Genomic DNA, 18,089 nt, shown 5'->3' with positions numbered 1-18,089 from the left:
AAGGGCAAGTTATCTGAGGCTCATAAATTATCTTGGGGAAAGCTTATCAGACTAGTAAACTCTTTGAATATTCACAATAGAGTGCAGCCATTCAGCACAGGTGTTGTTTTAATTATGAAAGCTCATGTTCTCTGACCTCGGATCCCCAATTTCTCTGTGTTGTGAGAAAACCGCTTAAAAGTCCAGAACACGGTGCACTTAAATGTAAATTATATAAGAGCAGTGGAGACTTTATTGGACAATGCTTGAAAGATTTTATTAGATCTGTACTCGCAAGAAGAATTATAATATCTGTTTGTGGTTCTTCATGAAGGATACTTCTTAAAGGTCGGCAGCTGTGATGTATAATGAATAGCATTTTGCAGTTGGCCACACAAGAAGTCCCAGGTCCAAAATCTTGTTCATCTGTAAAGTTCAGTGGGTGGTCCTGGGGAAGGTCACTGTTTCTTAGTCTAGGATTTTTGAGAAGGTGTTATAATTTGGTTTGGATATATTGCCATCTTCCCTAAGAAGGAAATAAATATTAAATTAATTTTGCTTTCTTGCCCAGTATACATTAAATTCAAGTAGTAAATCTGTTCTGGTTACATGGAACATAGCAATTAATTATCTTAATAGAGGCTATTGGGTCTAAATTATACATTATACTGCAGCTATATGTAGCATAGCTCCTTCTCTGTTGTAAAACCCACTTGGAGCAGAAAGTTGAAAGTGTTGGGAGTGCTTTCCATGCCAGATACTTTCCCCTGGATAATTCATCTCTTCCTGGCATATGGATCCATGTTTGCAGGGTAAACATGGTTCTGCAACACTGGAGAAAATAAAAATTGTTAGGGACAGGAGCAGCTGACAGGAGAAGGATTAAATATACTCATCAACTTGCTCCTAAATCAGGCATAGGCAAACTCGGCCCTCCAGATGTTTTTGGACTACAACTACCATCATCCCTAGCTAACAGGACCAGTGGTCAGGGATGATGGGAATTGTAGTCTCAAAAACATCTGGAGGGCCGAGTTTGCCTATGCCTGTCCTAAATCATTGCAAAATACCACACCAAGGAGGTAGGAGCTGCAATGTAATGAGTACTTTGGCCCTTAGACTTCACAATGCTGGTCAGAGGGGAAAGAATCACAGTTGTTCAATTATGTATCATGACTTTTCTTTCCTTATTTCTGATCCTAAGACTTACTGAACCACTAAGACCACACGTCCAGTAAATGCCCTTTTCTGCACGTAGCACCAGCAACATGTTCTAAATGTCCTTATTTCCTTAATATGTGCATGAAGTCATCTTTGCTTCCTGACAAAATAGTTTCTAATAGAATTATTATCATCTGGCAATATTTCTTTCTGGGCAGTTGAGCAACATCTGACGTTGAGCAAGCCTTTCAATTCACCTTTTGACATCTGAAAAGTATTTAGAAAGCCTCTTTATACCATTATTTTAATAGTTCATATCTTTTCATTTCTTTTCTTCACTGTTTAACTTCTTTACATTTAATTTTTTTTAAAAAAAAAATCAGATCCTAAACTTTAAACATTTCCTCTAGAATATAATATGTGAATGAGTATAAATCTTCCATTTGTTAGTAGAACAGAAAAGCAGGGCTAATATGCAACTGAATACCAAAGGAAGATTGTTGCCTTTGTGACTTGCTTGTGACCTTTCCAAAGGTATCTGACTGACCAATATCAGAAGAAGGCGGCTGAAGCAGAGTTTTTAGTTTTTAGTTTGATCTCTCAAATTGCCACCTTTTTTAAAAAAAACCAATGAGAGTGCTGGTTTGCTTGATTATTTGACAAGTACAGATTAGAAATAAGAGGTGGCTTCTCACCTCCTCCTTTAGGAGATCACTTGGGTAAAGGAAGTCTAGTCCTAAAGAATCCTTAGAAGTTTTTGAAAATTATTATTAGTATTATTTACTTATTACAATTACCACTATTGTGTTTTTGGTTATGTTCTATGCTCCCATACAGGCAATCCTTGTTTTGCGCAGAGGTTATGTTCCAGTCTCCCGTGTCAGTGGAGCATGTGTAAGCCTGCTCTGCCCCATTCCACTGCACCCACACTCCTGTTCTACCCTCCCCATTCTGGCCCAATGCAACTCTTTTTGTGACGTTGTTATGACGTTTTGGGGCTACTTTGAGGTTCGCTGTTGTGTGTGTGCAATCGCACATCATTTAGATGCGCCTAAATTGGTCGTTGCCTGTACTATATCTTGCTGTTATGTAAATCTTGCTGTTTGAGAGTAAACTTAAGCTTTTATTTATCTCAAGTAATGTGATTCATATTTAATGATTATACTATACCAGTTAGGGCACAAATGAAACACAGGGGTACTTTTTTAATGGATAATCTCACACGTATTTGCTCGAGTCTAATGCGCCATTGAATCTAATGCACACCTCAATTTTCAGAACCTTGAAACCAAAAGAAGTATTTGCTGGCGAATGTAAATGTGCCATTGAATCTAATGTGCACCTTAATTTTCACAAAGTAATTTGGCCAAAAAAGATGAGCGTTAGATTCGAGTAAATATGGTAGTTAACACAAGTAACTTAAGAGTTTGCTTAGCTATGGGGTTGTGAGAACTGATCTGAAAGGAGCATTCAGTGACAGCTGCCTTCTGCATTGTGAGCAGTGGGGGCCAGGGGGGTGCAGTGGGGGTGGGGAGAGACACCACTCATATATCTTGGCCTTTGTAATAAGTTCCTGAAGAATATACTGACAATTGATTGTGCCAAGGAACTATTATCTATAAACTGCCTATAGTTCATTCTTTAGTGATAGTAATACCCTTTTATGGTAAATGAAACTTCTCTAATATGACAGTGGGGAGTTTCAGTGACATAATGTTTTCCATGTCATGTTTTTCCCCTCAAGCTAAATTTCACATTCTTTCACTTTTGATCAGAGCTTTTCATCAAGCAACTTGATTTATATGATAGGATTTGGGGGGGGGGTAGCTTTAACACTTGGAAGAATTTATGCTGTTTCATTCCAAAGAAGCTTGCAGTATTTTTTGTACTTGCCGTTGATAAGGGACTAAACCTCTGTGAAGCCACTCTTTTTCCTTGACAGACTTGCATCCAGACATATAGAGAGAGAGTGCTGATAATTATTGTGTGTGTGGATGTACACAGTGAGTGATATCAGCAGAAGAATAGGACTACATTCTTTGTTCTTATTTATTGTTGAAAAACCGTATTACAGATTGGCATATTGCTACACTGTCATTTTGGTTTAGGAATGCACTGAACAATTTGTAATGTGCATGCTGTTATTGTCTAGTTTAGCAGCTGGGAACAGATCGTTGTCAAACCTTTTTAGTCTGCCCATTCTGGAAGCTGTCACAGGGGCTACCCCTCTCCTCTTGCTTTTGCATACCCACCTTTTGTGCTTTCATTTTTGATCCTTTCCCCGCCCTTCATGGGCCAACTTTGACGGGAGGGAAAGACCACCATCATGACATCAGGTGATAACTTCCAAGAGTCTGGCTCGAGAGCTCACTTTTGAGAGGATTGCTTTCTGCACCAGTCAGCTGATTGGTGTAGAGAGCCCTCTCCTCTAAGATCCCTTTGCAAGCAATTTGAACACAAACCACCCACAAAAAAATAATTCACAGGGCTGGCTCTCTGTACCCATCAGCTGATAGGCAAGGAAAGCCACGCCCTCTGAAATCCCTTTGTCCAAACCACTTGAAAACTCAGATCACAGGGCTGGTTTCTTGCATTAATCAGCAGGAAGAGCCATCCTCTGTGGAGCATGTTTGTAAATGCCAGCAGAGTTTAAAGAGCTGGCTTTCCGTGCTGATTAGTTGATGGGTGCAGAGAGCTGGCCGTTTAAAGTCTGCTTGCCTGTGACCATTTACAAACAGTCCCACCAGGAACTCCCTAATGCAGCTGATCCCAGTGGAGCTCCCCATTAAGACTTAGGCACCGTTTCTCAAACTTGGGTCTCCAGCTGCTGTTGGACTACCATTCCCATCATCCCTGACCAGTGGTCCTGCTGGCTAGGGACGATGGGAGTTGTAGTCCAACAACAGCTGGAGATCGAAGTTTGAGGAAATACTGATAGAGGAGGCCCTACCTGCAAAGGAACAACAATGTAAGGGAGACTAGTAGGGCGTAAGCAGGCAAGAGGAAGCAAGACCTCCATAGTCTTGGGCATGAATGTGTTATTGGAGCTGCTTTGCCTCCATGGATATAATATTCACTTGCCTGAAATAAAGGTAACTTATGCCATTTATGCCAATACTGTCCACCGGTGTGGCATGTTTGCTCCAGTCCTTCCTCCTTCTGACAGAACAAAGTCATTCTTGAGATTCAGGTTAGGAATGGTTTACTTTTATTCATAAATATGAAAGAATGCAGTTGTACGCTCACAGAAATTTCATGATGAAATAGCTTGTTCTATGATTGCATGTGCTAAAGAAAGACTTGTTGTATCTTTGCTTCTGTGCAGGTTTCTAACAGGAGATCTGTCAGATTCTGAAAGCGACATATTTGAGCAATTCAAAGAATGGACTACCCAGGCAGCTGAAGAGCAGCAGCAAGCTTTTAGTCATGGGATAGAACTTATTCCCTGGTATGTGCTGTCAATCAGAGCTGACATCCACCAGTTCATGCTGCAAGGCGCAACAGTCATACATTATGACCAAGAGACACACATTTCAGCACGGTGCTTCCTTCAGCTTCAGCCTGACAGTAGTACGTTGACGTGGGTGAAACCCACCACTGCTTGCACTGCAAATTCTAAAGTGAAACTGAGCATGCTGGGTAGCACAGCTGACCTTGGGAAGTTTCAGTTTCTTGGCAATACTGGATTAAATGGACTTGTGGAGGGTTGCTTAGACCTGTTCTCCGCAAAGGCTGTATATATGGGGCATTCTGGCATTGATATGCATGCTGTGTGTGTTCAGAACAAACTTTGCAACATGTCCCTTAAAGAAAACGGTGTGACACTATTATACGGTCTTCAAACTACTGAAAATAAGTTGTTGCACTTCGTTGCTCCAAAATATACTGCTAAAATGCTCTTTGATGGATTGATGGAATTAATGAATGCTATCAGAAAGATGAAGAGATTTCCTGATCAGAGATTGCAGTGGCTGCGGAAACAATATGTCAGTCTCTACCAGGTAAACGGTTGATTTTCCTTGTTCCCTAGCAGGCAGAACACATGCCATAATTCGCCCACTGAACCCCCTAGAGAAATCTCTTTTCCATTCTCCTCACTCCTCACTCCATAATTCTATTAGTTGCTCATGTTAGTTCCTCGGGGCCCTGATCCAGCCTACTCAATGTTCTTCTGCTCCTGTGCAGTTAAAGAAAACCACCACACCATTATATTTCTTAATAAATTCCGTATCTTGTGCATTTTAATAAAGCTGAGGACTTTTATTAGGAGGACGGTCGATATGAAGGCCCAACGTTGGCTCAAGCCGTTGAATTGTTTGGAGGGAGGCGCTGGAGTACAAGAAATACAAGCCCAGGAAGCCTGACAAAAAATGTAGAGAAGCCAAGCGTGCAGAGAAACAACACACTAGGAATCAGCACAGCTAAGAAAAAGAAGAAAGTACTCATGAGGGTAGGACGCTTGTTATTTAATATTATTGGAGGCATGATTGAAGCTTCATTGTCCAGGACTTTCTCCCTTCCCCCCACATGGCCCCCAAATTGGCTTGCAGAGGGTGGGGAGTCAGGAGAACCTCCAGAACAGAAAGTGGGGTAGGGGACCGTCCCTCTATTTCAACTTGTTTGCATATCATTTACTTCAAAACAGTGGGGGGGGGTTTGTTGCATCATAATACAGAGGTTTGCCTATGTTTAAACTGAAATAGAATATTCTGGGTGGTATCTTTTTTACTTCTGAGTAGAGACTTTTTATTATGGAAAGCAAAGAGAAGGGAAGTATCATACATCTGAAGCATACGTAGTGTTTTTGCCTATTCAGAAAGTATAACTCAATGAGAAAAGCACTTGCAGGAAAGGCAAAATCAAGTCAAGCTAAACTTGTGGACCTGCCAATGAACATTCTGTACTGGAGCTGCAAAAAGGAAGGTGGTAGAAAAGGAGGCAGTGGTAGAATCTTAAGTTCAAAAGCGTCTTCTTAATAGATTGTAACACTTGGAGAACAAACACAGGAAGTTTCTTCGGAGAGCTCTGGAGCACCCAAACCCCATGCTAAGCAGGATCAGCCCCACATCAAGGAGCTCTTTGGCACACTAAGCAGGATTGCTCTCCCTTTGCATCAGCCAGTGGGCAGCTGGGTCCCACTTAGTGTTGGACTCAGGGGGCTGGAGCGCTCTTCTGCACCCGAACTCAGCACTAAGTAGGATTGTTATTCCTTTACATTGGCTGTTGGTGAAGAGAGAGCGATCATGCTTAGTGCTGGCTTCCTGCTTTGCACAGGGCTTCCAAGACTTCCAACAACCAGCTGGTTAACCATAGGGTCAAACTCCATCCTCACCTGTATGCTGTTATGTGTAGGGCGGGTGAGTGTGGCTTATCCCAAATGGCCCCCGGCCAGAGGTTTCTCACCCTTGAATGCCTCCAGTGGAGGACAGAGGAACATACAACATACAAGCCCAGGAGAAGGCTTGGTTCATTCATATAGAACTAAGCCATAGTTTATTTAGCATTACTGTACATCCGAACATGGCTAATATGTAGAAAATTTGGTTTCTTAAGTTTTTGCAAGACTCTTAATCAAGTCTTGAACCTGTGGGCAAAGAGTAAGATTTAGTCAAATGTACCCTTATCAAATTGATATCCTATTCAGCTGGTTTATGACAATGGGATAGGGCAAGCCAGACAGCTGAAAGGCTTCATAAAATGGTCCGTTTCTCTATAATAATAATTTATTATTTATATCCCGTCCATCTGGTCAGGCCTCCCCAGCCACTCTGGGCGGCTTCCAACAAAATACTAAAATACAGTAATCCATCAAACATTAAAAGCTTCCCTAAACAGGGCTGCCTTCAGATGTCTTCTAAAAGTCTTGGTAGTTGTTGTTCTCTTTGACATCTGGTGGGAGGGCGTTCCGCAGGGCAGGTGCCACCACCGATAAGGCCCTCTGCCTGGTTCCCTGTAACTTGGCTTCTCACAGTGAGGGAACCGCCAGAAGGCCTTTGGCACTGGACCTCAGTGTCCGGGTAGAACGATGGAGGTGGAGACGCTCCTTCAGGGGCATTGCCTGTGGGTTTGCTTGTTTGTGTTTTAAAACGGTCATTAGCAAACATGGAGCCCTTCATTTTGGATCCAGACTCTGGCATTTTTGCAGGGAGGGGAGGCTTTTAAAAAACAACTTTCCCCATTTCCCCCCTTCCTTAGGGAGAAGCCTCCCAAACTACACTTTGCCCTATAAGGGTGAGGAAGAATGTACAGGTATCAAATTGGTACCTGTCTGTTTTGCTCCAAGAGGCAAACAGCAGTTTTGGGAAGGACTAATTTCCCTGGCAAAGTGCACAGAGGAAAGGCTTAATCTCCCCATCCCACTAGTATCGCACCTCCAGTTTGGACCATTGCCCTTCCCTCCTTAGGGTTACATTTTTAAACCCCATGGGCTCTCAATCATGGATCTCTGGATGGTTTCATCCATGGATGAAATGCCTTGCTTAGACCTCAAATGAATACCTAATGATCATTTTCTTTGACGTGCTACCTGCATCCCTTTTGTCTCAGCAAACCGATAATAGCTTGCCTCAATAAATGTTCCACATACAGCTTTGTAACTTACAAAATGGATGTTGGTTTTAATATGCAGTGTTTCTAAAGATGTTCATTATGAAGGTCACTGTTTTAAGGGTGAAAGTGGAGATGGCACTGATGATGAAATGGCAACCCGAAAAGCAAGACCTTTTAAGGAAAATCGGAGTAGAAGTGGTTCAGACCCTCAGGATATTGATGAGCAGGAAGAAGCAGGTACGTGCTTTCGGTGTGTGTGTGTTTTGCAAAGGACCTCAAATAATCCTTTGGGGATCTCCAAGCACTGAGTTATCCCTTATTTGTTGTTTGATTGTGGCTTCTTGAGCTGCTTCCAATGTTTAGGAGCATCTTTGGGGGCAATGTAGGAGACTACAGTATTGGGGGGGGGGTTCAAAGCATTGATGTGTGTGTGTGTGTATAGCTTTCTTCTAGGAAGACTATAATTTTGCTTTTTTAAAAAGAAAAGAAAGCTCAGTCTGGAGTCCTGCTGGCTGCTGGCCAGCCACATCGCTATCCTCTGTACCCAGTCCTGGGTGAAAGCGTAGGAGTTGCAAAGAAAATAAATTAAAGATCAGTTGCCTTCTCCTTCAGTATTTCCTATCTGACGAATGGCTTTGTGCAGTATGAAAACTTGGCCACATTTTCATAAACTGGTGATAACTGTTGTAAAATATATTCATTTAGCTATATTTTATTTCTTGTAAGTTTCGTTTTTGCTGCTCTAATAGGGCTCTTTTTTCTTTTTTTTTTTAAAGGGGGCATAATTGACATGTAAATGCTGTGATACAAATTTGCTTTCCTTCTTAGAACCAACTCTTCTGGTGACTTTTCCTGCTACCAACACTCTGCCTTCCAGAAGAACACAATCCCTGATTACCTCAGTGCCACCTAATGTAACACCTGGGGTCTCGTCACCTGTCAGGCCGGTGTCTTCTCCTGTGATGTCATCATCAATAAAAGGTCAATCCAGGTAAGAGAAAGCATCACTGAACATGTGTGTTTTTGTGTGTGCTGAAATTCTAAAACCTATACTGAGATCACTCCTTAGTCCATGTTGAGTGTTGGCTGTGAAGTTGAGATCGAGGTGTCTGAAATCTACAGATGCATCTGGAATTTCTTTATAGTTTTTTCCCATTAGCAATCAATAAGTGGCTTACTTTTAGCTGGCAAACTAATGGACTGCTTTTTTAGTTGTGTGTGTGCAGACGCAGTGATAGTTTCCATTACATACCTTTATTTCTTTAGCACATGGAGCAGCAGCAGCTGGCATGGAAGAGGAAAAGGGGGGCTGAAGGGCTTCCAAACCTGTATGGTTTCCGATAGCAACATGAGCTTTGTTGAGTTTGTAGAGCTCTTCAAGTCTTTCAGGTAAAATCTCTTTTATTGATTCTTACCTGAGAGTTTTTTTTAAAAACCAATGTTTTAACAAGAATTGATAATAAAATGCATCATATATGAACAGCGTTCGAAGCCGCAAGGATCTGAAGGATCTTTTCGACATATACGCTGTGCCCTGCAATCGACTGGGTTCTGATTCCGTTCCACTGTATACCTCTCTGAAGATTGATGAGAACACAAATGGACTTCAGCCAGATTTAGGTAAGATAACTTAATTTGACTTGGTCGTGTGTTGGAGTTGAACCTGGGAGCTAAGTGTTTGGTGCTGGTCACGTCACTTTCTCTCCATTTCTGTAAGATATGAACAGTGGCATGCCTAACTGAACAGTTGCTGAAAGAAAAATATTTTTAAGTTTTATCAAGCGCTTCACAGATTTAAAAATGTTCTATAAATAATGAATAAATAAAAAGGTAAAGGACCCCCTGGATGGTTAAGTCCAGTCGAATTTGACTGTGGGATGCGGCACTCATTTTACTTTCAGGCTGAGAGAGCCAGCGATTGACCACAGACAGCTTTCTGGGTCATGTGGTCAGCATGACTAAACTGCTTCTGACACAACACCACACCGTGATGAGTGCCAGAGTGCACAGAAACACCGTTTACCTTCCCACCGCAACGGTACCTATTTGTCAACTTGTGCTAGTATGCTTTCAAATTGCTAGGTTGGCAGGAGCTGGGACAGAGCAACAGGAGCTCCCCCATTGCACGGATTCCAACTGCCAACCTTGCGATTGGCAAGCCCAAGAGGCTCAGTGGTTTGGACCACAGCGCCACACACATCTCCAGAAAGAGAGAGAGAGAATAAATCTTCAGTCATGTTCCTTCAAAGTTCCTTGACCATTTAGGACTTTAAAGTTAAAACTAGCAGTTTGACCATCGTATAAAGCATTTATGTTCATATTTTTATCTTTCAGATTTACTGACTAGGAACATATCTGATTTGGGCTTGTTCATTAAGAGCAGACAGCAGCTATCAGACAACCAGAGACAAATTTCTGACGCTATTGCTGCCGCAAGCATTGTTACCAATGGCACTGGAGTAGAGAGTACATCTCTGGGAATATTTGGAGTGGGCATCCAGCAACTCAATGACTTCTTAGTAAATTGCCAAGGAGAACACTACACATATGATGAAATCCTCAGTATTATTCAGGTGTGTAATGCTAAGCTATTGGAATTCTAATCACAGGGCTTCTTAATTCCTCTCTTAGAACCAGGAGCAACCACCATATTTAAATTGGTGTGGCAGCATCAGTAACATAGAGAACATGGAACACACACAGCTGCCTTGTACTGAGGAAGATTTATTGGCCCATCAGTATTGTTGACTCTGGCTGGCAGTGACATTCCAGGGTTTCAGAATGGGACATTCCCAGCTGTACCTTGAGATACGGAGAGTGAACTATGGCCCTTCCCCAGTTTAATTAAAATTTAGTGTTTTTAACTCCCATTGTTTTCAGCAGTAAAAACTTGGGCACGTAGCTGAATCATGGCCAAAACTCATACTGGGCACAGAAATAAACATCTGCAAGCAAGCCTGTTAGGAAGGGAAGAACTGGCGACATCTCACCAGTGTACCAATTTAACATAACCTTTTCACTCAGCTCACTCCCTGATAGCTCCAGGAGGATGCAGACATCACACAGATGTTGGTCTTAAAGACATCTACGCTGAAACTGGAATTTTTACTAAGGGATCACTATAAGCATTAATGGGAGACCTGCGATAAATTTGTGAAGTGTTTCTGCACAAGTCAATGTTTGCAAGCTTCCTTCAGAAGCTGGCCTTTCCCCACCACTGGCTAGCAGAGAGAAGCTAGCTCACCCCTGCTGGCTGATTGGCCAATAAACCTCCTGGGCTTGACTTCTGGGGCTGTTGGGGCTATGTATTTGTGGGTAGCATCTCCCTCACCAATATTAGCTGTGCTTGCTATATCTTCCTTTCTCATGTGAGAGTGGTCTTTGCCTAGTTATAAATTGGCAGCCAGGAGAGAGCAGGGCAGAGGCATTGCCATAGTTCTGGGAGTTATGACCTGCATTTGAAGACCTGAATTTGACACCGTCATGCCTAATTCTCAGAAATGCATTAGCTGGATTTGAATAAATTATGTTGCCAAAACTGTGTATAGCTTCTAAATACATTTCATTTTTTAAATGCCAATTTATTTTAGTCCATTTATTGACATTTCTGTTCTGCCTCTTACAGAAGTTTGAACCCAGCATCAATATGTGCCAGCAGGGACTGATGTCTTTTGAAGGATTTGCACGGTAATCACCTGTAAGATCGCCTTGATATTTTCTTAACCTGCCCTGCATTTCTTTTTATGAATTTTAGCCTTTTGTATCTCTAGGTTTTTGATGGACAAAGATAATTTTGCATCCGTGAACAACGAGTCCCAAGAGAATGTTGAAGATTTGCTGTTCCCTCTGTCATATTACTACATTGAGTCTTCACACAATACATATCTCACGGGACATCAGCTTAAAGGAGAATCCTCAGTAGAACTTTACAGCCAGGTGCCTTTTTCATTTTTTTGCAAGAATTTGTTTGTTTGTTTGGAATGTCAAAAAAAGCATGACCTTTCCCCTGCTTTCTAAACCTAAATGTCCTGAATACTTGCTTGTAAAGCATAGGAAAAACAAGATCTGTGGGAAAACCTGCTTGTGTGCACAGTTGTGCTCAGATGCTTTTTAAAATAATATATTTAAGCTTTGTTCTTAAGGCACAAAAAGGGGTGGGTTGGTTTGAGAGTCACAGCATTTAGACACTAGCCAGTCTGATCTAACCTGCTAAAATTAGACTTTCCCACAGGAAAGACTTGAGCTAATACGTTGGTTCATTTAAATGTCAAAGCACCATTCAGAATAATGCAAGTTCTGCTGAAAGTATGACTTTGAAGCAGCACCATTACTCAGAAAAGTGTTTGTTGCTTCTAGGAATATTACATAATATTTCAGACATTGTTTATGGGCATTAACCCACATGAAAATAAGTGCTCCTTTCCATGGGCTGAGTTATATCTTGTGTATGATGGAGTTGCATCATGTTTAAAAGAGTTTACAGAAGCACCACACTTCCATACCTCACCAACAGACAGGAGCATTTAGCACGGGGCCACAGAGCCACCCTCCAGAGCCCAACATTTTTGTTTTTAACTTTTTTTTTGCTTTTAATTTGTTTTTAGCTTTTTGCACTTTCGTTGTACGGTTTTAAAAAAATCTTTTTAATGTTGTAAACCACTTGGATATATTTTCTATGATCTAGCAGCATTAAAAAATAGTGTTTTAAGCCTTTTCTTTTATGTGCAAATAGATGTGCATATTTTGGAGGACAAGAAAACTTTGCTGGTAGCCTGCACAGAATGGCTGCCTAGGAAAGATGCTGCAGATGCACAACTAAATGTGTGTGTGTTTATGTAATGTTGGTCTTTCTTAACTAAACACAGGTGCAGAGGGATCAATATAGGGCTCAACAGTTAAACATGTAGGAAGGTTGAATTGTGTATACAGTAGTTTTACTGGAAGCCTATTTTGTGAGAAAACTGTTCAAGCAACACTTGTCAGTGGTGCAGGAATTTGATCAAGTGTTTTTACAGCACTTCACTGTATTCCATCTCCCTATCCTTTGTATGTCATTTATAGTAGGCTCACTGAAAAGTTCGAAACTTCAGCCCTTTAAAGTAATGTATGGTTCTGTAGAAGCAATGCAACACCATGTTGTTCTTGTTTTTTATTTCAGGTTCTGTTGCAAGGCTGTCGGAGTGTGGAATTAGACTGCTGGGATGGTGATGATGGAATGCCTGTAATTTATCATGGCCACACACTAACTACGAAAATTCCTTTTAAGGTAGATGTATATTCTTACTAGGGACGTGGGTGCCGCTGTGGGTTAAACCACAGAGCCTAGGACTTGCCAATCAGAAGGTCAGCGGTTCGAATCCCCGCAATGGGGTGAGCTCCTGTTGCTCGGTCCCTGCTCCTGCCAACCTAGCAGTTCGAAAGCACGTCAAAGTGCAAGTAGGTACCGCTTGGGCAGGAAGGTAAACGGCATTTCCGTGTGCTGCTCTGGTTCGCCAGAAGCGGCTTAGTCATGCTGGCCACTTGACCGGAAGCTGTACGCTGGCTCCCTCGGCCAATAAAGCGAGATGAGCGCCGCAACCCCAGTCAGTCACGACTGGACCTAATGGTCAGGGGTCCCTTTACCTTTACTATATTCTTACTAATGTCTATTGTAGTAGAGATTATTCTTGTGGAAAAAGACACTCAGGTCCTGCTTACTCTGCGTTCCCTGGAAAATGTTTCTCAGGCAAGCGTTCACATAACGAGTACACAATTTCCATTATTTCCTATGGAAATATTTCTAATGTGAGATTTATCCACCCTCTTTCTCTCCTCTCTCCATTTGGCACCACCAAAAATGTATGACATGGTGTCAGAAAGAGTCACCATTGGGAAAGCATTCCACAATCAGAATGCCAGAGCTGAAGAGGACCAGTCCTCAGTCCCTTCTCCCCTCACTTCTGTTGTAGTGGGGACAGAATGTCCTCCGAGGAGAATGTTCATACTGGGGACAAGTTCATCCAAGAATACACGGTCTCTTAAATATCCAGCTGTTTATGGCTTTATGGTTAGAATAACACTGTGAATTAAGCTAGGAAATGGACCCAGAGCCAGTGCAGTTGTTTCAAGACTGGTGAGGTGTATAGCCTACTCCCAATCTAGCAACAATATTTTGTGCCTATTGAAGTTTCTGAATAGACTTCAGAGATGACCCAACATATACAGTGCACTAAAGTGGCCTAAATCAGAGGTTGCCAATATGTGCTTAGACATGGTCAGACTATCTCTGTCTGGAACAGGGGTGGAGAACAAGTTCCTTACCCCCACCTTCCAAGTGGGCATTTTCACCCACTTGCACATCGCTTTTCCTCCTTCTGTCTGGGGACAGCATGTTTTATGCTAGATTTCCTTCAATAATTTGTGGGGCAGAATGGCATGTGCCCTGAATGCCACAGAATAATTAGGTAGTCCTGTTTTGGTTTTCATTCTTACAGGAAGTTGTTGAAGCTATTGATCGCAATGCTTTCACCACATCAGACATGCCCGTCATCATATCGATTGAGAACCACTGTTCCTTGCCACAGCAGCGAAAGATGGCTGACATTTTCAAGGTAGGTTAAGAGAGAGAAGAATGCCATTCAGAGTGGAATAGGAATTTTGATCCAATTTATAACTTAACTCATGTTTATATGACTTTATATCTTAACTGATGTTTCAGAATACATTTGAAGAAAAGCTGGTGACTAAATTTTTGTTTGAAAGCGATTTTTCCGACGACCCAATGTTACCTTCTCCCCACCAACTGCGAAGAAAGATTCTGCTTAAAAACAAAAAGCTCAAAGCTCACCAGACTCCAGTGGATATATTAAAACAGAAGGTGTGAATTTTCTTTGAAAAAAATATTTGAGAGTTGCCACACTCAGTCCTTTTTTGGATTGTCAGTTGCACCCTTGGCTACCCAATTCATTTTCTAAATGAATTTCCCATTGTATTTTTCAATGTTATTTTAATATAATAGGCTCATCAGTTGGCATACATGCAAGCTCAGGCGAGCAACGGTGGTAATGTGGGGAACCCTTCCACTGCTAACGAAGAAGAAGAAGATGAAGAAGATGAATATGACTATGACTATGAGTCTCTGTCTGATGGTAAACAAACATACTTATTAATAGGGTTGCATTTTTTGGATTTATGGCATGGGCACAGTTTCAACCATAACTACACTTAAAGTTGCCTCCCCTCCCCCCAAAACCTATTCAGTTACAACTTTTAAGCATTTGTCACTACACAACTCATATCCATTCTAAATAGTAAGAGAAGGTTATGATTTATGGGAAGGGATGGGAAAGGAATTATGTTTTATCATCATAGTGATGTAGCTGTGAGAATATTATTAGGAAACATAGTGATCATTTCTGTTATTGCATAAGGTGGTTGTTTTGATATGTGTACTGAAATAAGGACATTTTAAAGTTGGGTTTCTGCTCTAAACTGTATTCCAGCAACACAAAGCAGCTTTTGTTCTAAGGACTTAGCTTTTCAGAAAGTCTACTCAGTACCATAAATTAAAACACCATGGCTAGGAAGCATGTTTTATATGTCCAGGAAAATAGTGCCCGTCTTATACTTGATACTCTATCTGAATAGGTAGACACACAGCGCAAAACAGAGTAACAGAAGGCACATTTTGTTGTATTATTGGATTCCTGCCGCCTTGAATTATAGTATGTGCCCATTGGCTCATCCAAGTTGGGGCCTTTTCAGCTAGTTTCATGATATGTACATTGAGTATATATCTATAATATTATGAAATTCTCTGCCAGACCTCGAGCATACTTAGTATCTTGCCTGTTTCCATGAGTTTTCTGAATTCTCACGCTATGAAATCATGTCCATTCTGGGTTAACCTAGATTCAGATGTGTTTATATAAAGTCTGACCTCATCTTTACACTCTTGTGTTCTAATAGTTAGCATTTTCAGTTTTATATCCCTGCAGCAATTCTTCAAGTTTTTGTGTCGAAGATGATAGCTCTACACAGTTTGAATGTAATTTTCATTTCTCTGGCTTTATTTCTTAATTTCCTTTACTCTTATTCCCTTTCTGACTCTGTTTTCCTGTAGCTGATGTCCTTAATGCTTCTCCTGCTCCTAACAGCCAGGAAGGTAAAAGGCCACTTGGTCAAGCATAATAACTGCATGAATTTCAGCACTGCATTTCCCAACTTAGAAGCATTCTTTGCATTTCACATTTTAGTAAAAACACATTTTTTTGCATTTCTATAATTTTCCATTACTTACTTTTGAGGATCGCAATATTTGCATGTTCCACACTAGTTTCTTATTTATACACTTTGGTTATAGCTATATAGATTAGTGAATCACGTTTGTGTACGTTGACAAAATACACAAATATAGTTTTCTATTTGGTTATAATTTTGGGTGGAACAATGAGAATAACTTTTTAGTAAGCACTTCAATCCCCTGTCACCCCCCACTCCCTTATCTGCAAAGTAATGTCTCATGCACAGGGCTGAGTACAAAATTTGAGGCAGAAAACTTTTAAAACATTTTCAATTAAATAATGATGATGATGCAGCTTAATTTATTATATCATTCCACAAATGGTTTAAAGTGGAAAACCAGCTTCTGCTTTGCATCTTGAGAGAATACTGGCTGAGCTCAAAAAGGTAGGATAAAAACTGACTCGCACTTAGAAGAGCATTGCATTGAAGGAGAAATTATTTGCCTGTTTAATATTTTGATTATTCAGAATAATATTGGCTGCTTTTACTCAAAGCATTAAGTTGAAGTAAAATTTGCCTTTTCAACTCTTCAGTCAGATAATGCTTACTTTCCAGATAACATTTTGGAAGACCGACCTGAGAATAAGTTAACCATAGATAAGCTTCAATTTGAATATAGCGAAGAAACTGCAAAGAGAATAAAGAAAACAGAAAGCGCTATATACAACAACAAAGGAAAGGTAGTATTTGTTCATATCTGTTTTCTCAAGCTTCCATACGGGGAGTGGCTTGTAGTCTAGAACTGAAACTTACAAAGAAATTAAAAAACACACTGGCCTCTTGTAGCATCTAAGATCCACGTTTAAATGCCCTGATCTACTTCCTTCATGTTTAGTGTGCCATTCTGTTTCCCCTGAGGAAAAAAATAATGTTTTAGGCTGCAAAGCTGTACCTACTAAGCCCGTGGAACATACTTCTGAGTAGACAAGTTTGCACCATTGAGTGTTTCTTGTGCACCTCTGAGGTTTTTCCTCTTTTGTTTCATAAAATATACCTCATAGTTTAAATAAGGGTGGTTCTCTCACCTCAGAAATAAATTGATGTCCAGCTGTTCTTTTAGCAGTGTTTTGATGGCTCAACAGATGTAGATTTTCTTTAGGCTGAGTATTGGACTCTTTCCCTGGTTTTCAAGAGAGCTTCTTTGCCTTCCTAACAAAAGTTTTTCAGTCTCACTTTGTCAAATACCACTTGGCCTTCACTTTGCTCAGCGTATATATTACCTTCCCAATTTACTTCATGTGTATGACGAAGCAGAGTCTTGCCTAGGGAAGCTCATAGTGGGACTGGCTTTGCTTGCATCTTAAGCTGCTGTTTTCCCCAGTCTGTTTAGCGTTTTATCCATTGAGGCACCGTTGCCGAGTTTTACATTTCTATGATCTCAGCCAGTGAAACCCCTCTCCTTACAAGTCAGCTGCTTTCCATTGGCATGATAAAATGTGATATTTTGAACATACATTAATGCGTATAGAACACTAGGCTCAGCTGAATTTAGAGCATATGGTCGTCATCCCCCACTGAATCATGGGAAGCATAGTTTGTTAAGTGTGCTAGGAACTGTAGCTCTGTAAGGAGAAGACTACAATTCCCAGGATTCTTTAGGGAAAGTCATGTACTTTAGATGGATGGTGCAGACCTGTGGCTGCAAACCAGATCTCCTGCAAAGAACAGCTACAGAATGCACTAAGAGGAGGGGGGAACAAAGAGAAAGAGTTTGCCTTCATTCTCCTGGAAAGAGCTGTGCTGATAAGTGGGCTAAAGCTACCTTACACACAGGAGTGCCTGGCGTACTCTGATCCATTGGGTCACAAAGAGTCGCACACGACTAAATAACAACCTTGCCTTCTTCTGTGTCTTCACTTTGGACCTTTGTTTAATTTATAAAAAGTAATGTAGATGATTGCAAGGTTATTTATAATGCTGTGTGTTTTTAAAATACTGTGCATTTTGAAGTTGCAAGGCTTAACCACTGCATGTATGTCTTTCATAAAACCCACAAAATTAGCTGCATTTTCCTGTACATTAGTATTTGGAATACAGTTTAGTGGATGTTGTTGAAGTCTATGAATTCTACCATAGAGACTACACACACACACACACACACACACACACACAAAAAA

The 18,089-nt window shown here is 41.0% G+C and overlaps 1 protein-coding gene across 7 annotated transcripts in view; it reads left to right on the top strand.

Annotated features, from left to right (window-relative positions):
- Nucleotides 1-18,089, top strand: part of PLCE1 (phospholipase C epsilon 1) — a 127,900-nt gene that overhangs the window by 91,883 nt on the left and 17,928 nt on the right. For 5 of the 7 annotated variants that reach the window (XM_083740822.1, XM_083740819.1, XM_083740820.1 and 2 more), the window contains 15 exons: nucleotides 4,466-5,141; nucleotides 5,408-5,590; nucleotides 7,809-7,926; nucleotides 8,518-8,680; nucleotides 8,956-9,078; nucleotides 9,173-9,309; nucleotides 10,024-10,262; nucleotides 11,315-11,376; nucleotides 11,460-11,625; nucleotides 12,848-12,955; nucleotides 14,163-14,279; nucleotides 14,387-14,545; nucleotides 14,687-14,816; nucleotides 15,791-15,832; nucleotides 16,528-16,652. In XM_083740822.1, coding sequence (XP_083596948.1) covers nucleotides 4,466-5,141; nucleotides 5,408-5,590; nucleotides 7,809-7,926; nucleotides 8,518-8,680; nucleotides 8,956-9,078; nucleotides 9,173-9,309; nucleotides 10,024-10,262; nucleotides 11,315-11,376; nucleotides 11,460-11,625; nucleotides 12,848-12,955; nucleotides 14,163-14,279; nucleotides 14,387-14,545; nucleotides 14,687-14,816; nucleotides 15,791-15,832; nucleotides 16,528-16,652 — 2,548 coding nt within the window. The remainder of the gene's footprint in view (nucleotides 1-4,465; nucleotides 5,142-5,407; nucleotides 5,591-7,808; nucleotides 7,927-8,517; nucleotides 8,681-8,955; nucleotides 9,079-9,172; nucleotides 9,310-10,023; nucleotides 10,263-11,314; nucleotides 11,377-11,459; nucleotides 11,626-12,847; nucleotides 12,956-14,162; nucleotides 14,280-14,386; nucleotides 14,546-14,686; nucleotides 14,817-15,790; nucleotides 15,833-16,527; nucleotides 16,653-18,089) is intronic. The other 2 variants (XM_083740821.1, XM_083740825.1) reach the window with 1 other exon arrangement.

Source organism: Podarcis gaigeae (assembly GCF_964106915.1).
Source record: "Podarcis gaigeae genome assembly, chromosome: 5".
NCBI lineage: Eukaryota > Metazoa > Chordata > Lepidosauria > Squamata > Lacertidae > Podarcis > Podarcis gaigeae.
Note: the sequence above shows the minus strand (reverse complement) of the source record. Positions and strands in the feature narration are given on the sequence as shown.